Source organism: Hibiscus syriacus, unplaced genomic scaffold, assembly GCF_006381635.1.
Source record: "Hibiscus syriacus cultivar Baekdansim isolate YM2019G1 unplaced genomic scaffold, ASM638163v2 tig00111095_pilon, whole genome shotgun sequence".
Classification (NCBI taxonomy): Eukaryota; Viridiplantae; Streptophyta; class Magnoliopsida; order Malvales; family Malvaceae; genus Hibiscus; species Hibiscus syriacus.
The window spans coordinates 2,258,603-2,285,170 of NW_024062980.1; the positions used below are offsets into that span (position 1 = coordinate 2,258,603).

The 26,568-nt window shown below is 34.4% G+C and overlaps 3 protein-coding genes across 3 annotated transcripts; all 3 read left to right on the forward strand.

Moving 5' to 3' along the window:
- Positions 1-4,676: 4,676 nt before the first annotated feature.
- Positions 4,677-9,446, forward strand: LOC120152835 (protein TRM32-like). The gene is made up of 2 exons (XM_039164956.1): positions 4,677-4,686; positions 8,666-9,446. Exon 2 carries the CDS (start codon positions 8,753-8,755, stop codon positions 9,278-9,280), a length of 528 nt encoding a protein of 175 aa, XP_039020887.1. The 5' UTR covers positions 4,677-4,686; positions 8,666-8,752; the 3' UTR covers positions 9,281-9,446.
- On the forward strand, positions 6,864-8,652 carry LOC120152834. Its single transcript, XM_039164955.1, has 4 exons — positions 6,864-7,090; positions 7,333-7,397; positions 7,512-8,473; positions 8,559-8,652. Exons 1-3 carry the CDS (start codon positions 6,940-6,942, stop codon positions 8,085-8,087), a joined length of 792 nt encoding a protein of 263 aa, XP_039020886.1. The 5' UTR covers positions 6,864-6,939; the 3' UTR covers positions 8,088-8,473; positions 8,559-8,652.
- A 1,307-nt stretch (positions 9,447-10,753) lies between the features above and the next one.
- On the forward strand, positions 10,754-13,461 carry LOC120152833 (zinc finger CCCH domain-containing protein 1-like). Its single transcript, XM_039164954.1, has 4 exons — positions 10,754-10,899; positions 11,684-11,826; positions 12,157-12,986; positions 13,230-13,461. Exons 2-4 carry the CDS (start codon positions 11,769-11,771, stop codon positions 13,344-13,346), a joined length of 1,005 nt encoding a protein of 334 aa, XP_039020885.1. The 5' UTR covers positions 10,754-10,899; positions 11,684-11,768; the 3' UTR covers positions 13,347-13,461.
- The last annotated feature ends 13,107 nt before the right edge of the window (positions 13,462-26,568 follow it).

Sequence of the window (26,568 nt, forward strand, 5' to 3'; positions counted from 1 at the left end):
TATATGATCTTGTTTTTATAATATATATATATATATATATATATATATATATAATTATCTTCTTTGGCTTGTTTGTCATTGGTTTTTGTCTTAAGAACATGGGATTTTATCTGTGTATTTAAGTATGTAGAAACCTTGTTTTGTCAACTCATAACTTTCACCGAACCTCTTTCAATTACCTAATGCACATGCTATCCTTAAACCTTATATGCTTTATTTCTTGGGGTAAATATACATTTTTACGAACCTTGAATTTATTGAATTTCATCACTGGAAGATATCTTATAAAATATTAATTCTAATAAACGATAAATTCATGCATAAAACACGTGGACGTAAAGGAAAAATCTTGCTAGGATAATATAATAACACAAAATACTAGTTAAGAAAAGTGCAACACATGTAACGTCCTACTCCGATATGACTTGATTGATGGATCCGATATGAATTGATTGACGGATCAAGACATCACATGTGACCACAGAGGTGGTTAACTCAAAAAAAAACTTAAACAATTAAATCATAAATTTAATAAGCATAATGTTTGAGTTTACAAATACGTGAACCCCTAAACATACATCCCAAATAAGTTTGACAGATATTTCAAAATACAGTTACTACTCGAATACAAAAAGTTCCATAAACAATATATGTACTCAAAAAAATATTTAATACGTACTCAAAAGCTTGTGTCGGTCTGCAATGCGGACAACGCGACAAGCTCCTTGAATGATGTGCTCACTTGCTCAGTGCCGCATTAATAATAAACTACACTACATGCGTCCACTACATGATTCGTGATAACAAACATAAAGGCTACCATATGAGGATGCTAAGCTAAACATACACATAGAGATAGGCATCATGGTGTGACCGGAGGGTTTTTCTACATCTCATAGACACATATATGTAGCCTACCTAGGTGGGATTCGAAATTTCTACATCGGAAATATCCACCCGTGAGAAATTTAGGGTTTGAGTGTAAACTTTAATATTTTTAAATTTATTGTTATTATAACCTTATATAATATTAAAATATTGATAAAAATATGACATGTCATATAAAAAATAATATAACAAACCATGTCATCATTGAGTGATTAAAAAATTTAATCTATAAAGTTTAGTGAGTAAATTGAAAAAATTGAAAGTACAGCGAGTGAAATAGGAGAGATAATAAAATGCAGTGATGAACATTGTAGTTTATTAAAACATTCACTATTTAATAATTCAAATTAATCTGCCTTAAATCGTTTATATTTTAACTAAAAAAATTAACCTAATCAAACCAACTTTAAAAAACCATTAGCATGGCCTTTAAACAAATCTAATCATTTTTCGTATTAAGTTAAAGTGATTACATAATAGTAAATTTTTTTTTATATTTGGTCTATAATATATGTTCAAGTTCGTGACTATCCCTATTATTAGTATTATTAAAATAAATTTTCCAACATTATTATGCCTTCTAGACATAATATAATGCAACAAGATACATTCTTTAGTAAAAGTTAAAGAATGAATTGTGGGCGTTAAATACGTTATAAGAAAAGTAAACCAAACCCTTGTTGGCAGATTAAATTGCTTCCTTTGGATTGTGTACGCACTGATAATCTCTAAAAGAATTATCATATATGAACTTAAACATTATTAGGAGCATATTAGCACTGATAACTCTATAAAAGATGACAAATGGCTTAAACGAAATGAATAGAAATTTCTTGAAACTTGTTCATCTTTTTATCCCATTGCCTTGAGTCTCCAAAGGTAAGAAGAAGGAAAAATTATTTTGATTTTTCAAGTCATTTGGTTAGGAATTTTGATGAAAACATGAAATACAAAGTTGATCTACATGAAATTCTCTGTCTTTTGATACAATTATTTCATTTTTTTTTCATTCTTAAAACCCTAAATTCTTGATTAGGGTGAATGAATGGGATGATAAGATTTGATGTTCTAAGGCTTGATTATGAGTATTGGATGTTGTTGAATCATTTTCATGTCTGAAAGATGATGAAAACCCATTAGAAATGGTATATGTATTGTTTGGCAAATTAAGGTTTTCATGAACTTGGAAGCTTGAATTGGTTGCTGATATTAGAATGATTTATAATTCTTAGATATGATTTTGAAAGAAGAATTCATGCTTGAATCAAGTTGGAAGTCATGCCTAAGGTACTACATAGTATTCAGTCATGGTGAGAAAAACTGGGAAAAAATATTCAATGTTGTTTTAAGACTTGACGTGACGAATGTATGATTATACAAGCTTTAGAATGTTGTTTGGATGAAATTGGAAGTGTGAAAATTTTAAGGGACTAATTCAGCATATATAGAAATAATAGGTTTAATGAGGAAATTGATTAGAAATCGATGTAGAATGCTTAAATGAATTATTGGAAGCTTCAACTCTAGGTTAAATGGCAAGGAACATATTGAAAATTATTGAAATATTGGTATGAATTTTGAAAGAATTCGTTTTGATGATTAAATTGTGAAATTTAGAATGGTTTTATGAATTATCTTTTGATTTTTATATTAAGGTTGAAATGGATCATATGAAATAGATTTAGTATCGAATAAGTAGAGAAAGAACTTTTAGAAAATTCTTTCTTATTATGTGCCTATTTATGGTGAGGTACTAATATGTACTTTCCATTGTATGTGTTTTGCAAATGATGTATGTGTAGATCCTGAATTAAACCGAGATCGAAGTAAGATTAAAGCTAAGGAAAAAGTTAAAGAGTAAAGCTTATATTTCTATTTAAAGTTTTCTAGTAAAGTATATCAGGTTAGTGCATTCTTATCTTATACTATTATATATGATATAAGGAAGGCTTGCGATAAGTCAACCTGAATGTTTTGGAAAGGAAAATGATTTGATTTGTATTATGATATTATCATAATATTTTATTAAATAGAATTTGAATGATTTCGGGTATGAACTGCCCAGTGCACTATTACATGATACTTTTGATATATCTATATTTATGGATATCTTCATAAATGAATGATATGTAATTTTTAATGGAAATGTCCATTGCATATACATTGAGAGTCCTTTGTATAGTTGGCATGCCATAGAGGTGGAGTATTAACAATTGCATTGAGTACATAGTAGAGTGTTTATGGTACTATTGTATGCAGTTACATTGAGTACATAGTAGAGTGTTTATGGTACTATTGTAATATCAAGAATACAAGACATAGTAGAGTGTTTATGATACTATGATATTCTTGATTATTGGTACACTGATACAATATTGATGATATCTGTACAAGTGACTGACACTAAAAGTGTAAATTGTGCATACTCAGTGACTCGCATACCTTGCATCCTTATTTATTTACTTCGGGCTATGATTGGAATGAAATTGAAAAGTGCAAGATTGATTAATTTATTTGAAAGTAAATGCTCAATACATGTGTGTTCATGCTAGTGTTCATGTTTTTTTTGAATTAATCATTGGTATCTGATCTGTTGACCGACTAATCCAGATCTGATACTGCAAAGGCGAGGGCGACTCTCCCAACCCAGTTTGCTCTATTCACAAACTCCAGGATTCGAACCCCTGACCTTGCTTAAGGGACCTAATGTCTCATCCTACTAGACCAACTGAATGTTGGCAGTGTTCATGTTTTTTTAAACATGTATTTTAAATAAATTTTCAGTATGATTTAACTTCAATATGTTTGTCAACACTTTAAGGAGAGCTTTCTAGTTCTCCTCTTCGTTTTATCTTTTCGGATATTATTGGACTGTAAGTTTTAGACTTGGTGTTTGGAGGATCAGCCATTTCTAGTTTTGAACTTCTATATCCCTCGTGTTTTTTAGGTGGCATGAAACTTTGCGACTAATTATGCATTTACGTATTATTTCATGTATATATGATATTTTATACACGTGATATTTTATATGATTTTTTGTATTGGTATATACATATATGTAATCATTTTACATACTTTATTCAGTAGCATCTGAGTATTATACTATATTATATAGTAGATAAATAAGTATTTATACTTGATTTATCTATAAAATTAATGTTAAAATCTCTGAAAATTTTCTTGGATAAAAATGAGATTGATAAAATATTGTTAGATCATTTATTTCTTTTAATAGTTTAGGGTAATTACAAGATATTATATGTTCAGCTATTGATAACGCACATATACCGGCAAGACGTAATTGTTTGAATCTGACTTTTAAAAAAAATAACACTCCTTTTAACTACTGAGATCACTTAATATGTTGTTAGATTATTTATTCATGAATGTGGTAATTTGAATGCTGGAGTATGGCATTGACAAATCCCACTTGAAGTGAGTATTGCATGTGTTTCCTATGGCCGCAGGATGAATTTATAGAATTTTAGAAAATAAAAAAAATATATTATCAACAAAAAAATATTAAGAATTATTTAATATATAAATATTTAAAATTTTCAGAAAGAATTATCCTCACCCACCGTCCCCAATCCATTTATAGTGGTTCCTTACTTATATCATCTCATAATAGCATGTAGCATGTCATGATTCTTGGTGTTTATATTAAAGTTAAAATTTAAATTTTAATGTTAAAATTAAAATAAATTAGAATTTAATTAGAAAATTGATATAGATTATAAATTTTGAAAGTATTTGAGGTAATTTATTTATTATTGTTCATTTACATTATCTTAATCCGTAAAAATAAATTAAATTTTTTATAAATATTTAGATTAATGTTGACTAATTATTAAATAACCCAAGGCTGTACACGTGTAATTGATAACAAAGTGGGGTCCAAATCCTTCAAAACACAAGCCCCAACTGTTGCGTATTGTTTCCCAACTGTAAGACTTATTCTTCTTCTATGCTCCTCTTCATGCTCTGTAAGCTTAAGCTTATATACTTTCCCATTTTTCTTCCATTTTCCACGCCTTTAATCCCCTTTTCTCCATTTTTTTTTGCAGTCTCTAATGCCTTCTCCTTTGAGTTTTCTTCATAAAGAATCATGGGTCGGTGCCAGATAAAGCATGATCTTTGCTCCTCATCTTCTTTTTGTCATTGTCAAAAGATACTATCCCCATTAAAATCCTTTATTTTTGAAGCTTTTCCCTTTGTTTTCTTCATGGCGAGAGCTTGAAAATAGGATCTCCCTTCTTCCCTTGTCTTGATTTATTTTTCATTTTTTTTGAAGAGAAAAACTGATTTCGGTGTGTTTTTTTTTATAGAAAAACTTGATTCTTTGTTGTGTCATCCATGGAAGAAAAGGGAATTTTTTTTGTTTCACGGAGTTTAAGATATGGCATTCATGGACTGCCTTTTACTGAAAATGGTTAAAGCAAAATGTTCTGTCATTTCAGGACTTTGAGTTCTGTACTTTTGTTATACTTATATATGTGTATATATATAATTTTATATTATATAATGTTTACTTTGTGTTTGTTGATATTCCGAGTCCAACTTTAGGCCATGCAAAGGTACATCTTCGAGGAGTTTCAAGGGAAAAAGCATGTTGTTTTCTGACTTGAGAGCTGGGAAGTGAGAATTATTGAGGGGTAATCAATCTGAAATCTTCAAATGCAATTGTTCTTTTAGTTGAAGTGAAGATCCAAATAAGAAAAAGCCATTCCTCTGAGTTTTTTGTTCAGGAATCTGAGCCGCTAGTTAAGGCTTGTGGGAGAAAAAAGAAAGGTTTGATTCCTTTGGCATCCCAAGAAAGCTTTTGACTATGGAACTTGTGGTTCACGTTGCTCGAGTAAACTTGAATTGTTGATATTGGAATGTTTTTATGCCTTCATTTGTAACATAATCCAGTTACATTTCGACTGCATCTAGTTTTTAAGAAACTCTTTGTTTCAGGTACATGCATTTCTGCTTCTTCTTCCTTCATCCAATCATCTTTCTAACTATAGATGGAGTTTTTAATCTATTGATGTTCTTTTTAAAAAATGATTGCCAGAAACCCTTGTTCAAATAAAACTTGCTTTAAGGTACATGGGATGTTCTTATGTAGGGATAAGAGAAGGATTATAGATGTAGGAATTATAACTTTAGAGATGTTGGATTGAGTTTCAGATTTCAGGTAAGAGGTTATATGACACTGCTGGACTAAGAGGCGATGAATAAGGGAGATGAGAGCCATATGTGTCTCAGAAAGGCTTAAGCAGTGTGTTATAGGAAAATTAAGAGTTGATGATATCTAGAAGCTGATCTGTCAAAGGAAAATGTATGGTCCTGCATCATCATCTTTAATGTCCATAGTCTCTCATGACTGTATCAAATTCGGACTAGGCTAAGCCTTTGTTCGTCATGGGGAAAGAACGGGATCAGTTGCAGATGCAGGACTTGAGTCTTAAATAAACCCTTAGTTGTTAGCCGGGAAAAAAGTGAACCAGTTGCAGATGCAGGACTTGAGTCTTAAATAAGCCCTTAGTTGTAAACCGGGAAATAAGTGAACCAGTTGCAGATGCTGGTATTTGAGTCTCGAACGCATTAGATGTTGATTCTTAATAATGATTGTATGGTTAAACACTAGTCCCTTCATGGGAAATAAGAAACAAGTGATTGTGGTCTTTGCGGATGCTGGTATTCAAGTGAATGCTAAATAAGGGAACGACTAAGTTTCTACCTATTTTCCTTATTCTTCATCTGTGTTTGAATCAGTGAATATCAAATGCTTGTGCAAATTCAGGATTTCTGACATAATCTATTAATATTCACTTCTGGTATCAACATATCAATGCCTTTTGTATTTTCTTCAAAACAGCTCTTAGCAATTCTATGATGAAGATGGCTTTTGTCTCTCCTGCTCGTATCTTTTGTTTTATAAAATAGGTGAAGATTTAACAACTTATGTGTCTCTTCTATGATTTTTATCAGATTCCAGGCCACCTTTCAACCGGAATTCGGATTATCGAAGAGTCATATTCTCAAACAAAAAGCACATTAATCATGGCCAAAAGATCAAATGGATGTCCTCTGAGGCATGGAAAGGATCAGTCAGGCTGTATGTGGGGCTTGATTAGTATGCTTGACTTCCGCCATAGTCGTTCAACTCAGAGACTGCTCTCCATTAGAAGGCGCGGGAACGGAAATGCCGTTGGTAAGTTCTTTAAGTTACTTTTTGAAGCATTTGTGTGGTGATGGATCAAACTCTATTTGAAGTTGTGAAGTGTTTATAAATGGTCTTTTGAATTGTCCTTTTAGCACTAAGAGACAAGTTCTCTTGTTTGTATCATTAAATCGGGATTCTTTTATGTCGTAATATCGGTTCTAAGCAATATACTTCATTTATACAAACGAGAGTATCCCTTAATGCTCTGCATTTTCTCTTCAAATTTTCAGGTGTGGGAAATGCAGGAGAAAAACTTATGTTGACTGTCTCTGTCGAAACTTGTCCCAGACTTCTAGTAAGCTTCGGAAACTCGAAAGTATCGTTGTTGTTGTTAATTAGATGGGAAGATGAGTATAAGATAATCATCAATGGATAAAAATGTTCATTTGTATATTACTTTTATTTTCAGGATGGTGAAGAGGAAACAGCAGCAATTGATGAATGTAAGCTGAGAGAGAAAAGACTCCTAGAAGAAGAAATGACTGGAGGGAAGGTGGAAAATAATACTGAAGTTGAAGCAAAACAGTTCGATTCTGAAGAAGGAGATGATGGAAGGAAGAATCGGAAAAGAAAAAACAGAACTTGCAAGAAAAGTTCTGGTAACAATCTTGATATGGATGCTGCCGAGAAAGTGGTTTCTGAAGGATCTCGTCAGCACAAATCAGAGCAACAAACAACAATCAATCTCGATATCGACAATCTAATGAAAGAGTGTTTTGGGAAAGTCCATCAGAAAAACATCAATTGTGGGAACCATGTCCAGCTTGAGGGACACTCGAAGAGCTATGGTTTAGAAGAAAGATTGAGCGAGGCAATCAAGTTCTTAGTGAGTCGCAAGCTTCTTAATGGGGTCCAACTTACAGAAGATGGGAAAGTCCAAGCCTCGAAAGAAGTCATGGATGCACTAATGATTTCGAGTTTAGATGAGGAACTGTTTTTGAAACTTTTACAAGATCTATATCGAGGGAATGAATCATCTTTCTGAGCTGCTAGCAAATGGGGATGAAAATGTGGATCTTTCAAGTACACAGGTTCCGAAAACCTTAGATGGGATTCATTCTCTTCCCGACTATAACTCATCCCCTGTTGGCGGCCCTGGCCAGTACTTGGAGCCTAGTTTTATGACTGCACAGACGATATTTGCAGGTTCGGAAAAATCTCAGAAGGCAAGTGAAAACAATCAAGTCAACCTTGTCAGCAATCCAAGTCCAATGGAAGAGAACACTAATAGCCGGCTTTGCCATTGTAACAACAAAACTTGTAATGAAGTCAAAGGTGATAATGCAATTCCAGAACACCTTGACACTAGTGAGAATAATGAGAAAGAGGATCCGGTTTTTTGTTCTATGAAAGATGAAATGAGTTCCGAAGGTACAATTTTTCATTTGTTTAATCTATGATGACAATCATGAATATCGAGCTTTATTCGTATCTAACCCTCATAAAATTTATGCAGATTCTGCGAGTGTTGAAGCAACTGAAATGATGGTTCACGAAGAAAGCAAGATCTTGGATGCTTCTTCTCCATTAGCGTCTCCATCGAACACATCGATCATGAAAAAGGTTGAAACATCCATACAACCTCCAAGAATTCGATTTGAAGGACATAACTCTTTGGCCACAAATCAGAGTAATCGTATTTAAGCTTGTATGGATGATAAGGAATCGATATTTGAGAACATAAAGGCTGTGCTGGTAGCCTCGAGTTTCAACTGGGACGAACTCTACATCCGTTCACTTTCTTCTGGCGTGCTTATCAACCCATTGTTGCTTGATGAGGTCGAATACTTGCCTAACCAGCTTTGTCAGGACCAAACTCTGCTCTTCGATTGCATTAACGAAGTTCTTGTTGAATTTTGTGAGCACTATTTCGGTTCCCCGGGGATTTCATTTGTTAAACCCAATATCCGTTCTCTCCCAAACATGAATAATACCATTCAAGAGGTCACGAAAGGAGTTTATGAGCATTTGCTCACGGTGCCGGTGCCTTGTACTTTGGATCTGATAATCAGAAAAGACTTGGCTAAGTCAGGAACATGGATGGATCTTCAACTTGACACTGGTTGTATTAGTGTTGAGATTGGTGAAGCCATCTTTGAAGATTTAGTGGGAGACACCATAACAAGCTGCTTAAATGGACGTCGGGATGCGAATGTAATGTGCTTCCGGCTTAGCTGAAGGAACTACGGCAGTTAGATTTACTCATGAAAGGCAACTGAGTTTTACAACTTGAGTTTGAGTTTGAGTTGGAGTTTGGATTGGATTGGATTGATTACTTACACCATAGATGGTGTCTATTAAACTATCCAGCAAGCATTGTTGTTGGTAACAAAAACATAAGTTGACATGAAATCACGGTTTCAAAGCACCATTTACCATTCAATTCTGAAGCTTAGTCGACAAGGCAATGGCGACCCAATCCGGCTGAGGCGACGACCATTGCAACTGCTCGATTTCAGCCCCAACGGTGTATGCAAGAATCGGGTAAGTCAACCTCCAGTAGGCTGACCCATGGACTACAAATCCCAGATCAACTCTCGAGAATCATCGCGGCAGTGCATCTATGGGAAGAGCTAGGGTGAGTAGGGATGGGCATGGTTCAGGTCGAGTCGGGTTTTCGGTCAATCCGATTCGACCCGAAAATATATATCCTTCACTAACCCGAGTTAAGTCGTTCATCCGACCCAATTTTTGAGATAAAAACATGAATCTGATCTGAAATAAATATATTTATGAAAAAAATATCATTTTTATTCAATAAAAGTAGATATTTAATTCAACATAGGGTTATTATTATAATATTCTTAAATATATAGTATAAACTTACATTATTTTTCGAGTCAAGTCGGATCAAATATTTTTCACTCTAAATCCGAACCTAATCCTACACCAATATATTTTCTAAAAAGACCCGACCCGACCTGTACTCCGATCAAATCGGGCCAGCTCGAGTCTTGTGACCATCCCTAAATTGGTGAGTCAATATAAATATAATTAAAATTTCATCTAATGTAATTTTTATATATTTTGATTTAAAAATATAATAAAATTATATATATATATATATATATATATATATATATATATATATATATTGATTAAATCTAGAAAAAATATATAAATCGGAGCAATCTACTTTTTTTAATATAATTCATACATATATTTATTTAGGGTAAGTTATCTATTTGGTCACTCACCTATATTTAATTATGTTTGTCATTTAACTATTATTTTTTTAAAATCATACTAACGTTACGTTTTAGTTCTTTCTTGGTCACCCATCATTAAAAAAATTAACAATGATACTAACGTGATATTTTTAATTATTTTAATCTTGATGTGGAATTATCTTATGATGACTAATCAATATCATCATTAATTTTTTAAAGACGGGTGACTAAAACAGAACTAAAATGTAACATTAGATATGATTTAAAATAAATAATAGTTGGATGACTAAAATAAAACTAAATAATGAGTAGATGACTAGCTAAGTAATTTACCCTTTTATGGATTGGGTGGGCCAGGATAAGACCTAGATACGCACCTGTATAAATCAAATTTTAAACGTACAAATATAATATAAATTTTTTCTTTCTCAAACTATATAAAATAATAGTTTTGATACGATCTCTAATCCACGATATAATAGACACCGCGAACTCCGCCCTCTGTCACCGCTGATAATACTTTTTCTCCCTTTTCACCTCCGCCGTGTCGTTCCAATCTCTTCTCACCAGGGCCGCTTATCAACGCCGGCATCTTAATTGGTTTCCTTGTCCTTTCCATTAAAAAAGGTGAGTATAAATTGAGCTCTTTCGGTGCGAACCCTTCGTCTCTTAATCTCAAATTTAGGTTTTCTAGTTTTTAATTATTGTTTGATATCACTTTAGGTTGGTGCACTTTCGTAGATTTTTTTTTTGCTTATTTTTTCGATTTCGATATTTAGGTTTAAAATTATACGTTTCATTTGTTTCTTTTCATAAGTTGTTTTTTGCTTTTGTTTTTTTTTTTTAGTTTATGCGTTGTAAGTTTTATGTTGATAAAGTTCACACTTGCAATCATTGTTCATGTTATTGATGTTATAATCTTGAATGGGTTCGTAACATTTTAAAAAGTGCTATGATCTTTTGAGTATCCAATGTATGTATTGATTTTAATATCTTTTTGAAGAATTGCTGAAATTTTCTTGAATAGGTTCAAGTTTTTGGTGTTAAAATAAATCAAAACCTTTTGATTAAAATTAATACTTGGAATGATATGTTTTGGCGTTCTGTAGGTTTAAGTTTGACAAAAACCAAATAAGAAAACAAAATTGAAAGCTTTGCAAAACGAGTTGGGATTTTTGGTTTTTCCTTAATTACATTGTTTAGATCCTTGCTTCTCAATTTATAACCCATTTCAATTCGTGTCCAATTGGATCCTAAATTGAGCATTTGGTATTTCCATGAAAGAAAACTTTATCATATATATAGAAATTTGGTTGCTGCATCAGTTCGTTTGTCGATCATCTGTGATTCTTTGGTTTTCATTAAGTGTGATAAACATTTTGACCGACTTTTTTTAAATCCTTCTTTCAAGTTATTGAAGCAGCATTCTGGGCGTGTTAAACTTCATCTTGGTTGAGACACGAAACCTATAAACCTTTGCTCTTTTTTCTGTTAAGATGGCAGATTCAAGTGAGCCCCAGCTTACCGGAAAAGAACCTCAACAATCTGAACAAGGTAAATTGTGTCCCTTCTTTTATCATGTCTAAAGCTGTAAATGGATAATTACTTATAATTGCAATACCTATCAAAGTTGTCGTTCCCCATCCAGGGGTTAGTTTACCATATTCTGAACACAATGGTTTCAAAAGATCCCTGAAGCAGTTCATCTTGAACCGGATCTTGAGCTATGCTCAAAGGTTTGCGTAGCCATAATTTTTTTTTTTTTGAAAAATTGTAGCCATAAATTTTATTTTGTATTCAATGTGATCTGTTCACTCTGTATATCATACCCCTTAAACAAACAATCTTACCATAGACCCATTAGCTAACTCGTTGATTTTTCAGTCTGCAATTTCTTTAGGAAGCCAACAAAGGGAAAAAACATAAGGAAAAGGACAATAAACGAGGATGAAGATGAAGACTCCAGAAATGGCTCATCTCTGTTGCAAAATCAAAGAAAGACCTCAAAGGCTGACAATAAGTTATACTTCTCAACTGCATCCTCCAGGACTTCTGCTGCTGAATCAAATACAGAACCTGACAAACCAATTTTTCAATTTGAATCCTCGAAGGATATACAAGTTCAAAATGATAGCAGAGCCACAGCAATATTAGAAACCGAGACGGAGTTCACAAAAGATGCTCGAGCTATACGTGAGAGAGTTCTTAAAAGAGCAGAGGAGGCTTTGAAGGGGAAAACCACAAGCTCCGGGGGAGAAAAATTGTACACTGGAATGCATGGCTATGTGGATCATAAAGCTGGGTTTCGAAGAGAACAAACTGTTGCTAGTGAGAAAGCTGGTGGCTCACATGGACCTCTTAGGGCTTCTGCCCACATCAGGGTTTCAGCAAGGTTTGATTATCAACCCGACATCTGTAAAGACTACAAAGAAACCGGTTACTGTGGTTATGGAGATTCATGTAAGTTCATGCATGACCGTGGAGATTACAAGTCCGGATGGCAGTTAGAGAAGGATTGGGAAGAAGCAGAGAAAGCAAGGAAAAGAAAACTCGCGTTGGGGGGAGATGATGATGATGATGAGGAGGGGGCAGCTCAGAGTGATGACAATGATGAGGATTCGTTGCCCTTCGCATGTTTTATTTGCCGGCAGCCATTTGTCGATCCTGTTGTTACTAAATGCAAGCACTACTTCTGCGAGCACTGTGCTTTAAAGGTACCACCATATTTCCTTCTATGTAGATCTTTTTTTTCCTTTTCTTAAATGTCTTATTCTTGTTATGTGGCTCAACTTTTTTGAGGTATAGAATATAGATTTTGGACAATCACTTTAAATCATTAATTTTTGGTACCTAATGTCATTATGGTTTGATTTCCTAATCTGGTTTGGTCTAACATTTTTTAGTTCTTTCAAAAGAAAACTAACCAAAATGAATCTTCTGTTGTCTGGTTTATTCAGCATCATGCGAAGAATAAGAAGTGCTTTGTATGCAACCAACCCACCCTTGGCATTTTCAATACTGCTCATGAGATACGTCGAAGGACGGCGGAAGAGGGTAAACAAAAAGCCCATTGATTCTTTGCTTCAAATCCTGCTCTCTTGAATGTTTTTACTTGATTTTTAGTATTGTAGTTGACTAGCTATTCGGACTCGATTGTGAGACTTGGACGTGGGTGTGTATTCAACGTAGGGGGGGTTTTTTGAGTTGAAGATTTTCATGTATTTGACTAGTCCTTGTAAGGATCATATTTAAGCTACTCAATTTCTTTTCAAATACGAGATAATCTACTCAATTCTTTCCTCCGTTGCATGCTTACATCGGATGTTGTCATGTTGATGAAGTTTTCCACCATCTTTACCAGGGCTATCTGGTTAAAAAGAAAACAGATAAATGATGTATTGAAGCCAGAAATAATTTGTGAAGAAAAAAATGCTATAGATCCATCTGCGGTGTCTTGATGTCCAATATCTATCAAAAGCATTGAAGGCTTGTATCATTCTTCGGATATCTGTAAATCTTTCGAGCAAGCACGATTTCGACGAGCAAACTTTGGTGGGTCAATCTGTTAACTGTGGTTATATGTCAGCAAACCTATTTTTCACTGATGTTTTCTGCTGTATTTGAAGCAAAATCGTTAGGGATCTGCATGTCTCGGACATGTTCAAGGAGTCTAATAAGTGGTCGAAAAGTTCTTGTGTAAACAGTGATTCAGTTAACAGAGTTGTAGCTAAAGAATGAAAGGCATCACTGTTACATTGGTCACTTCGATCTTCCACGGGGACCGATGAACTCTCCGGTTTCCTTCAGAACAGGACATATTTCTCTGGAATTTCAAAGTAGTTTTTCACTGTAAGTGGTCGAAGACAATGCCTGTACAAAATTCCAGAATGTTCGAATTCCTCACACGAGCAATGAATTTGCTCATCTTGTAAATCACAAGACAAGATATTGACTATCCATTTTCTTGTAGTGTGGCACAAGATACCATCCATTCGATTGTTGCATACTGCATGGACAGCTGAATTTCATGCTGTAATGCATTGAATGCATATATGGCGTAAGAATACTTGTTGGCATTTTCTTCAATCGGTCTTGATATGCATGTATCGCAACGATTCTCGGCTTTGGTTTCCTAAATCAGCGGCAATCCCAACCGGCCAAAAGAAAATGGTTAAAATGCAGTTGGGAACATACAAGATGTAATGAACAGGGACAACTTTTCTTACACTCCAAACCAACCTGCTCGACTACATAATTGTAAACATGTCTGTCCCCTCGGGATTCGTTTGAAAAATGCATCCAAAGCAACCTCGGATGTAAGATAGTGACCGCGAAGCTCGGTACGAAATAACAAATATGAGCTTATCAGAGGCAAGTCCAAACCAAATGATTCCACCGACGTTCAAACTCAGCTTTGAAGCAATCCATATGTGATAGAACGGTAAGTGGTGTCAAAGGCAACCACATCGCCAAAAGCTTTAAGAATTTTTGCTATCAAAGCAAACAGAGACATGCCAAGTAATCATTGTTTTGTTCTCACCGTAATTTGACCCCATCATGGATGGATGGGAACATTGTTTCCCTTCTGTTGGATATATGAACTGCAAAACTACATAGTTAGCACTGACTGGAAATATAAACAGTAATTAAAAGGAACAGATTCGTAAACCATGTCGTGGTAAAAACCACTGCCTTAGAAACGAATTCGCCTCGATGTGTGTAATCGCTGCAGTAGGCGGACCGTCCCCCGAGGTTAACACGGTCGCTCCGAATTTCGTACACCCGAAACCGGAGTGGACTGCTGGTAGTATTGCTTTTCTGATCGGAAAGCACACAGAGAGAATATTTAGAAAACACTTGGAGAGTGAGTTGAGAAGCTGAATATAGCTCTCTATTTATAGGCTAGAAATAGGGTTAAAATCGTCCATAAAATTTCAGGATTAAATCTCTTCTTTTGTAACAGCTGAAACGTCTAGATGAACCTAACTCAAAAATAGTTCAAGTTCATTGCATCATAATTCAGCTATTATAACTCTCGAAATTATATCATGTAACCCCTGAAATTAAAGCAAATAACTCATGTAACTCTTGATATTAACAGCTTGTCTCCTCTGTACAAAGCTGGAAATCAGTCCAGATACATCTTAACGTTCTTTGATTTAATTTAGGAAAAAACTGTTTAATTTCTGATAACTCATAAATCAGCTGTTATCATTTTGAAATTAAAACATCTTTCACATTTTCCATTTGTTTCTTTCAAAGAAAAATTCCTCAAGAATTTTCTCTAAAAAGACAGTATCCGCGCGGACGTGTCGAAGAAACTTATTACCACGACCACGACCACGAGCCGTGCCGAGACGAACAGCAGCGGCGGCGGTGCGCGAGAGTCCCCCTTGTTCTCTATCACTCAACAAGGAAGTGGGAAATCTAAACCTTAAATACCCATTCTCAATAGTGTTTCCAATACTTTGTGGGATTGAGCATTACCAACATTCCCCACTAATACGAAAGAATTCTTCTGAAACTCAAAAACAAACTTTCCAGAAGAGCAATAGCGAGATTAGTTGTTTAAGCACTAATGAACATATCTGGAACTAGTACATAGTGATGATAAGTAATCATTCTCTTAGATAAGTGAAACTAGTTTGGAACTTTATAAGATTGGGGTAAACTCATAACACACAACTAACCCTTTCATCCACCTGAGTCCTCGATGTGTAAGATATATATATATATATATATATATACACAAAAGTATATATTTGGCCATCTTACCTCAGGATTCTAGTAAGTGTGCTAGAAAAATGGCCCAACATTTTCATAGAAGGCGGCTAACCCTTCTCACTTACATAGGTTATTTCATCAAGTTTATCTCAACATAAACCACCCTTTAAAAAGGGATATGGAATAATTAAGAGCTTTTATAATAGCTCAACCTCACAAAGGGTATGGTGACTTTCTTCAAGTTCATTATTAATGAACCACCCAAACTCTGGGCTAAGAGGTCATTAAGAATAAATATTCAACCTCATTTATCGGTAAATTAAATAAGTACTTCTCACTAGAACCATCCAAATTCTTGGATTTGAATTTATTAACAGTTTAACAAACTCAACCTTTCTGTCGGTAAGTTCATCATTTCCTACCCACTCACTCTTGGTTATGAACTTATTAAGAATAGATATTCAGCCAAAATCGGTAAATTCATCAAGTCTTTCTCACTAAGACCACCCAAAGCCTGGGCTATGAATTTATTAAGAACAATTAAGCTCATCTTGGGAATGTACATTATTCATCATAGGGATAGGCAGTAGGAATGTGCACTATGAGTCTTTCCATGGTTTCGTTTGACCCCATGGAACTTAGATAACTAAGTTGGATATCCACCATGAATTCCTCAACCAATGGGCTTTAGACCCATCCCCCTCGACGAATCTAGGACCAGCTTCCGACTTAACCCTTTGGTAAGTGGATCTTCTAAATTCCTTTCCGACTTCACATACTCTAAAGAGAGCACTTTATTCTTTATTAAGTGTCTAACAGATTCATGTCTTATGCGAATGTATCTTTACTTACCATTGTAAACTTGGTTCTTAGCCACACATATCACAGCTTTTGAATCACATAATAATGAAACCAGATGAGTCGATCTTCCCCACAACGGAATATCTGCTAACAAGCTTCTGAGCCACTCGGCTTCTTGCCCAACTAGGTCAAGAGCTATAAACTCTGACTCCATAGTAGAACGAGCAATACAAGTCTGCTTTGATGATTTCCACGAGATTGTTGCTCCACCCAAAGTAAAAACATATCCGCTCGTAGAGCTTACCTCATCATTATCAGAAACCCAGTTGGCATCACAATATCCTTCTAGTAACGCAGGAAAGCCAACAAACTCAAGTTTCCAATCCAAAGTACCCTTAAGATACTTCAGTAAGCGTTTAAGAGAAATAAAGTGCTCACCACTCGGATTATGAGTATATCTACTTAGTCTACTCACAGCATAAGCAATATTAGACCGAGTATAGTTCATTAAGAACATTAAGCTCCCAATTAATTTAGCATATTCAGTTTGGGAAACACTACTTCCTTTATTCTTAACTAGATGTATACTATGGTCATAAGGAGTTCGAACAGGAGCGACATCAAAACTGTCAAATTTCTTTAGCACTTTCTCTATATAATGTGCTTGACATAAAGAAAATCCCTTCTCAGTTTTGGTAACTTTGACTCCTAAGATTACATCTACTTCTCCCAAATCTGTCATCTCAAACTTAGTGGACAAGAAATTTTTAACTTTGTTAATAGACTCAATGTTAGAACTGAAAATCAACATAAAGGCTTATGATAACACATTCAGTGTCAAACATATTCGAATACACACAAGCATCCGAACCATTCATAACAAAACCAAAACTAAGAATAGTTTTATGAAATTTATCATACCACTGTTTAGGAGCCTGCTTAAGTCCATAGAGTGACTTTTTGAGTCTACAGACTTTGCCTTCCATACCAGGTGCTTCAAAACCTAGTGGTTGCTCCATGTAAATCTCCATTCAAGAAAGCAGTCTTAACATCCATTTGATGTACCTGCAACTTATGAATAGAGGCTAGTGCAAATAATGCACGAATCGTTGAGATTTTTGTAACGAGAGAGTGTGTATCAAAGTAGTCTAAACCAAACCTTTGAGTGAACCCTTTGATGACTAACCTTGCCTTGTACCGCTGAATCGAACCATCTGGCCTTAGTTTCTTCTGGAAGACTCATTTGTTGGTGATTGGTTTGAATCCCTTAGGCAAGTCAACTAATTCTCAAGTATGATTAGACATTATCGATTCTAGTTCATCATGAACAGCGCTTTTCCAAAAACTAGCATCGATAAATCTTATAGCTTCTTCAAAAGTTTTAGGATCCTCATCTAACAGAAAAATTTGAGCTATATGATCTATAATGGAGTCTAAATCATTTATCTCAGAAATAAAGGAAGTAATAAAGTGTGGTCCAAAAGAGGTTTCAACTCTTTGCCTTTTACTTCTTCTAGGCTCAAAATCAATTTGTTCAGAAGACCTAGCAAGATTACTAGAAGAAGGTGATGGAATATATTCTATTTGTGTTTCAATATTTATTCTCGGTTCCTTTAAAGGAAAAGTATTTTCAAAGAAAATAGCATCCTTTGACTCACAACTAGAATAATCTTGTAAAAGCATGAATCTGTATGCAACACTATTCGTAGCATACCCTATAAACATTGCATCAACGGTTTTAGGTCTGATGGTGGACTTCTTAAAGTCTGGCAAACCCACTTTAGCCAGACACCCCCACACTTTCAGGTATTGTAAATTATGAGTGTATCCTTTCCACAATTCATATGGGGTAAAATCTAATTTCTTATGAGGAACTCAGTTCAAGATATGAGTTGACGATAGAATGGCTTCCCCCCACATGTTATCAGATAACCCTGAACTTATTAGTAAAGAATTCATCATCTCTTTTAAAGTTCTATTTTTCTTTTCGGCTATACCATTCTGTTGAGGAAAATAGGGGGCTAAAGTTTCATGAATTATGTCATTCTTTTCACAAATATCTTTTAAGAAATTAGATCCATATTCACCACCTCTATCAGATCTAACCCGTTTGATTCTCCTATCTAACTGATTTTCAACTTCTGCCTTATAAATAAGAAAGAAGTTTTCAGCTTCATCTTTAGTCCTTAAGAGATAAACTTTTGTATATATTGAATAATCATCTACAAAAGTTATGTAGTAGTGTTTTCCTTCTTTACTTTCAGTGTTTCTAAAATCTGCTAGATCAGTATGAATAAGTTCTAACAGCTCAGTCTTTCTATTAGAAACAATCTTAAAGTGAGGTCTAGTATGCTTAGCTTCTACACAAATTTCATATTTGTTAAAGCTAGTTGTGTCTAGTTTAGGCAGAACATTCATATTTATCAATTTCTTTAAAAAATGAATATTCACGTGTCCTAATCTAGCATGCCACATATCAATGGATTCAACAATATAAACAAAAGTAGTAGCTTTATTTTCATTAAATTGAGTTTCTATGACAAATAAACCATTGCTTAAAAACCCTTTCCTAATATAATCACCATTTCGGGAAAGTACAAGTTTATCTACCTCAAAAACTAACTTAATGCCTGCCTTATTCAGAAGCCCACCACTTATCAAATTTCTACGCAAGGCAGGTACATATAGAACATTATTTAAAGCCAGAGTTTTACCAGAGGTCAGCTTGAGTAAAACCTTGCCTTTGCCTAGCACTTCAGAGCTGCTAGAGTTCCCCATGTACATACGTTCACCTACGTTCCCATCCTCGAATTCGATGAAAACTCATTCCTTGTGTAGAAATGCTTTGAAGCGCCAGTGTCAACAACCCATTCCAAACTGTTTTCCACTAGATTGACTTCTGAGACCACCGCAACAATGATCTCATCATCTTCTTCTACAACGTGTATATGTGGCTTGTTGTCATTCTGGCGGTCTGAGTGATGTTGGCATTGGTAAGCTTTGTGGCCGGGTAAACCGCATATATAACACTTGAGCGTCTTTCCTTCAGGTTTGGCCTTTCCTGACTTCTTGAAGTTGGTAGCCTTCTGAGGTTTCGTCTTCTTGTCTTGATTGCTACGTTTCATGATCTTCTTAAATTTAGACTCAACCAAGTTAGCTCTAAAAGATAAATTACTCATAGAATTAGTAAGCTTATCTTTTAAACGGTTGGCTTCTTCAATCTTCATATGGCCCACGAGCTCTTCAAGCGAAATTTCTCTCTTCTTATGCTTAAGAGAGTTGCGGTAGTTGGACCAGAACTTGGGCAACTTCTCAATGAGAACATTAGCTTGTAACACCTCACACATTTGCATCCCTTCGGCGATGATGTCAGCGACTAGGTTCTCATAGCCATAGACTTGATCCATTATCGGCTTGTCATCAGTCATCTGGAATTTGAGCCATTCGCCGACAACGTACTTCTTGATGCCAGCATCGTCCGCACCATACTTTTTATCGAAAGTATCCCATATTGCCTTGGCACTCCTTTCTCTAAGGAACATATCAAATAATTTATTTGGCACCGTTTTGTTGTCTTTCTCGTACTTCTCGTAGGTAGCGAGTGCAACAGCGGCTGTTGCTAAGGCATCATCATTGAGAACCGCATCAACATCACTACCGGTAGCTGGGGTTGGCGGCATGGTAGGCGGTGGCTTGAGCAGCACGTAGTCAAGATCAAGTTGCTCGAAGAATATCAGGATTCTTTGGGACCACCTTCTATAATTCTTTTCATCAAGTGCATCAAGCTTGGAAAGATCGGGTATTAGTTTGCTCAAAGGTGTTGACATGATTGCAGTATATTGATTTCGTTTCTAAATTGTTGGATATATGAACTGCAAAACTACACTGTTAGCACTGACTGGAAATATAAACAGTAATTAAAATGAGCAGATTCGTGAATCGTGTCGTGGTAAAAACCACTGACTTAGAAACGAATTTGCCCCGATGTGAGTAATCGCTGCAGTAGGCGGATCGTCCCCCGAGGTTAACACGGTCGCTCCGAATTTTGTACATCCGAAACTGGAGTGGATTGTTGGTAGTATTGCTTTTCTGATCGGAAAGCACATAGAGAGAATATTTAGAAAACACTTGGAGACTGAATTCTTAATGTTGAGAGTGAGTTGAGAAGCTGAATATAGCTCTCTATTTATAGGCTAGAAATAGGGTTAAAATCGTCCATAAAATTTCATGATTAAATCTCTTCTTTTGTAACAGCTGAAACGTCTAGATGAACCTGACTCAAAACCTGACTAAAAAATAGTCCAGGTTCATTGCATCATAATTCAGCTATTATAACTCCCGAAATTATATCATGTAACCCCTGGAATTAAATCAAATAACTCCTGTAACTCCTGATATTAACAGTTTGTCTCCTCTGTCCATATACATCTTAACGTTCTTTGATTTAATTTAGGAAAAAACTGTTTAATTTCTGATAACTCATAAATCAGCTGTTATCATTTTGAAATTAAAACAGTCCTCAGCAGCCTATAAATATCAGTTGAAATCTTTCACATTTTCCATTTGTTTCTTTCAAAGAGCCGAGCCGAGCCGAGACGAGCCGAGACGGACGGCGGCGGCGGCGGTGCGCGAGAGTTTGTCTTGTTCTCTATCACTCAACAAGGAAGTGGGAAACCCAAACCTTAAATACTCATTCCCAATAGTATTTCCAATACTATGTGGGATTGAGCATTACCAACACCTTCCACTCAGCCAATTCAACACATGGATTATGAAAAATGCATGTATTACAAGGTAACACTTCCCAACCATATGTTTCATTTCTCTTTTCCTTCTACCCTTCCATTCTTCCCTATACTAACAAGACATGTGAAACCACAAAATAGATAAAATAACATCAAAAATACGCAAGACTCGCTTTATTACGTGCATTGCATAATGCAATGTGATGACAAACATAAGTATTTACACCTAAACAACATAAGTCCAACACAATTTCATAAGTAAAAAGACATAAAACAGTTTATCAATGTCATATTGAGTAGAATTTATCTTTGGATAATACTTATCAACATCATTGTGGGTAATGTGAAATGTGTCATGTCGTCCTCATTTTTGGTGACATGATATATTTCATGTCATTATTTTAATGATCTAATTTGTATCATATCATCAATTAAACGCATGTAGAAATATCATATTAATAATATGCTTAAACGTTAGTCAATTAACGATTTTCATTTAATATGAACTTTTTAATTAAATTTTAAACGTTAAACTGAATTTATCATTGTTGATTTTATTATTAATTGTAAATATGCTAACAATAAAAAAATAAAATGATATTTTTGGGTTTTTTTTACTTTTTTTTAATTTTCTTTTAAAAACTACAAGATTTAATTAAAAAATAAATATTCAAATCATACTCCTCTTTTACTTTAAGTTTCAAACTATAGTTAAAAATTCATTATCCAATCAAATACTTGACACATAGCATTTTTGTTAATCTCCTTTAATTTTATTTTTTTAAATCATAAAATAATTAATTTTCTAGAAAAAATCTCTAAATTACCTTAAACCCTAAATTTCTAATCCCAAATCTATAAACCTCATATGCCACCACTAAATTAGCCACAATTGATCACTCCTTCCATCATCGAACTCTTATTGATCAGTCGTCGTCTAAAGTAACACATCGTTTTTAAATCTCATCGCATAATATCATTTTTTATTTCATATATTCTTCACCATTAATGAAATTACACCATTACTCGAACCTCTTACCATCACTCGTAGCCTAATCTTAAACGTTTAAGGAAATTTGAAAATTTTAAGGATGTGAAGATTAAAGATTTTAAGGGTTTGAGAAATTAGAAAATTTAATATTTTTTAGAAAAAAAATAAATTTAATATTTAAAAAAAATAACATTTATGAAAAATGAAGATAGAAAATGAACATTAAACTAGGATAAGTCTCGTATATATGTAATAAAATATAAAGATATTAAAGCCATATTTATACTAAATAATGTTAAAATAAAATATATTAATTTTTCATTACAGTAAAAGTAAATTATTAGAAATAACTATCGATCAACTGGTGTAATAAGAGTGAACATTAAATCCCTCAAGCAATATCAGGCTGAAAATATCACCAAGTAATGATAAACCTCTACAATATTCCATCTAAATCAATCAACCAATAAACCAGATATTAATAAGTAAATAAAAATATGTAATTTACAGTGCGCTATAAAATGTAACGGTTACACCAGTTTACGGTTACGGTTTAATTTGAACACCCCTAATAAAATATATGAACATTTATTTTATTAAATAATAATCAAAATAAATGTCATCCATATAAAAAAACATTAATATCATTTGTAGTAAATAATGATTAAAATCATATTTACACCAGATAGTAAGATAATTCTCTTGAAAGATATGAGGGGTGAAAATGAAACTTACCAACTCATTTGGAGATTCAGTGGAAAAATGCAGTAAAGGAAAAATGCAGGTACATAATATCTATGCCCTTTACATGTACCTAAGATGGGTGATACTGGTAGTGAGGGAAAAGCATAGCTCAGCTCCAGACAGCGATAACATATAGTAATATATTTGCACAACACAATCCATATTCCAAGAAAATAAAATTAAAAACTTGGAGGATCATGGTAGAGATGAATAGAACAGTGATCACATCATAGCAGGGAGAAAAGTTATCAAAGCTGAACCCACAGAAGAATTTGGTGCGCACAGTTCACAGATGTACTTTAGAAAGTGTACCTGACTTTCTTAAAGATTGATATGCAGTAGTTCAGCATAATTCAGATATTCAAGAATTAGTGACACTTTATAGCAGCATCTATTTGCTCACCTGGGTATATTAAGGATACATTTACCTATACAAACTGTGACCGCCGTAGATTAAATATAAATTGAGGAAACAAAGAAAAGAAAGGGCTCAATGTGAAAGATGATGGATCGTCCTTCCGGTAGTTGTGGCGCAAAGACGAATGAGATTCCGATCTAACCACCTTGTTGCATAAAATCCCTCCTAAGCGAAACAAAATCCATAATAATCAATAAGAAAATAGTCACAAGCAACAATTAAAAGTGTTATTAAATTGAAAAGGAGCCAACAAACAACAGATAGAAAATATAACCAGGGGAGAGGTCAGGAGCTAGGAGAAAAGCAAGTAGAGACAACCACTAAACACTAGGCCAAATAATGAAACATACTGATATAATGCAGAACGGGGTATACTTGGTTGTTCTAGACAATTAGTTAAACAAGTGTTCAAATGGTGTGATTTACGGAGAAACAACAAACGAAACAAGGATATAGACTAAAATAATATATTAAAATATTACTAGTAGATCCTGCAACAACAAAAATGAGAGAATCTGCGGTAACCTCAGAACTAATAGCACTGTCTAGTGTCTACCCATCTTCTTGTCACAGTCGTGACTCGAAGCATTGTTTTACCTGCAGGATCTTGATAACTGCATTTAAATAAACATCACAATCAAACTCATTGTAGTCAAGCGAGCGGGGGAGAATAGGCGCATGAATATTGCCCGAGGAGCAACGCACGAAAAAACTCTCATGTCTCATCTAAGAGAAATATGCCATGATAAGTCTTCCTACATGTGTGTATTGTGTAAAACAAGCTTACGATATATAATTCTCATAATTAAACTCTAGAGGAAGTCCAATTTATATAACAAAACATGCAACGTTTCCCTTTATTTGGTAATAAGCATGATTTCCCTTTTATATATATATATATAAATCCTATGTTTGTTGTTGAATACTAAAACATTGGGATGTAGAAAGTTCAAAATTGACCCCTTTTTTTAACAATAAACGGTGAAGTTAATGAAAAAAATTAAAAATAGAGAGAACTTCAATCATGAAAGCTGTTTTACTTTTATTTGCACCTACCACCCTATAAAACGTATGCCTAGACAAACCAAGTGCATGTTTGATCAGATGTGTCTTGTCTAAACGGTCCTAAGTTGCTTCCATTGTCTAGCACTGATGAGACACCTAGGTGAACACCTTAAAAAGGCTCACCAAATTACAGAAGGAACAAATTAAAGAAATAAATCAAGCATATCAATGTTAATGTGAATAAAACACAGCCTTTTGAGGAGTTTATGCATAAGAAACTGCAAATACAGTTGTGGATTCACAGTTCCAGGAACATTTGGATTCATCGGTTGATAAAAGATCAAATATAACTATCAAGCAAGTACTCTTGTCAAGGCCACACATTTTCCATGTAAGGATGTGTTACCCTCCCCAATGACCGTGTCAGAGACATTAGTTCCTTTCTGCAACAACCATCTTAACCAGCTTAAATATCCATAAATATAAGTAGATTCAATTTACAAATGAGTAAGTGGAATTGCTAGACGGTTAAATGGCCCAACCTTCTGCAAAGATGAGCAAGGTCCAATGATCATCTGAACCTTGATGTCTTTCGAACAATTGATCTCAAGCATGCCACTAAAAAACAAACATTATAGCAAAACAGGATTTTAGTGGAGTTTTTTCTGTCATATAGCGGCGTTTTAAAGCGCTACTAAAAACTTTTGTGGTGCAAAAACAAACGCCGCAAAAAGCGCCGTTGAAACAAACGCCGCAAAATGTAGCGGTATTTGTTGTTCACAAACAACCCTAAAGGTTATGTTTTTTAGCGGTGTTTTTTACAAACACCGCTAAAGGTAATGATATATAGCGGCTTTTTTACAAACGCTGCTAAAGGTATGACATTTAGCGGTGTTTTTTCCAAACGTCGCTATTTATCTTTTCTTTTGTGGCGTTTTGTCCCAAAAACGCTGCTAAATGTTCTGACATATAGTGGCATTTGTTCCCAAAAACGCCGCAAAATGTAATGTCATATAGTGGCGTTTGTTAATGTAAAACGCTATTGACTACGTATATAGTTGTGTTTTCTGTATAAACGTCGCACAATATCTTTAACTTTAGTGGCGTTTTTCAAAAACGCCGGTATTGATTAGGTATTTAGTGTCATTTTTTTATACAAACGCCGTGAAATAAAATTAATTTTTAAAATGCTATTTTCTACTCTTTTGTTACCCAAATTTAACTTGTAACATTATCCAATAAACTTAACATCCATAACAACAAACTTGAAATCCATAATAATAAATCAAAGTTTACATTAACGTAAAATATAATGTAGTTCAACATTGTTAACTATAATAAACAATAATTTAGTTTACATTACGAAACCTGCCTTTCAAGTCCATCTAAAGTTTCTTCATTCAAATCATTACTAGCAGTAATGCTAGTTTTTCCAAAATCAGGAACCCCAAATTTCTTCTCAGTTGTATGAAAGATATTTCGTGCTTCACTGGACAAGTATGCTAGGTCACCAGAGTCCAATGTAGTGCCAACAGCTTTGTACCTGCATTTTTGCATATTCAACTTATCAATGGAATTAAAAATGACCCACTGCTTACTGGTATGGATGAAATCCACAACAACACTAGTCCTTCAAAAGTTATTTCAACAAAAGTATGACCTGCAGACTATATGATCCATCATGAATGAAGAAGATAAAAGCCTTTAATACAAGTATCATGCTACACATAAAATTAAAAACGAAAGCAGTAGAGGCAGTATTTGTTGACACGTGATGATACTACATCTTAATTACCTGTTTAAAATGCCCATGAACTAAAGTTATTGTCCAAATGGTGTTTCTACATCTTGAACGTATGGCTTGGGTT

Excerpts from the sequence above, each read along its gene's own strand:
- LOC120152835 (XM_039164956.1), top strand. The coding sequence starts at position 8,753 with ATGGATGATAAGGAATCGATATTTGAGAACATAAAGGCTGTGCTGGTA.
- LOC120152833 (XM_039164954.1), top strand. The coding sequence starts at position 11,769 with ATGGCAGATTCAAGTGAGCCCCAGCTTACCGGAAAAGAACCTCAACAA. Across the intron at positions 11,827-12,156 it reads ACCTCAACAATCTGAACAAG|TCTGCAATTTCTTTAGGAAG; the intron begins GTAAATTGTGTC and ends TTGATTTTTCAG. Across the intron at positions 12,987-13,229 it reads GCGAGCACTGTGCTTTAAAG|CATCATGCGAAGAATAAGAA; the intron begins GTACCACCATAT and ends TGGTTTATTCAG.
- LOC120152834 (XM_039164955.1), top strand. The coding sequence starts at position 6,940 with ATGGCCAAAAGATCAAATGGATGTCCTCTGAGGCATGGAAAGGATCAG. Across the intron at positions 7,091-7,332 it reads CGGGAACGGAAATGCCGTTG|GTGTGGGAAATGCAGGAGAA; the intron begins GTAAGTTCTTTA and ends TCAAATTTTCAG. Across the intron at positions 7,398-7,511 it reads AAACTTGTCCCAGACTTCTA|GATGGTGAAGAGGAAACAGC; the intron begins GTAAGCTTCGGA and ends TTTTATTTTCAG.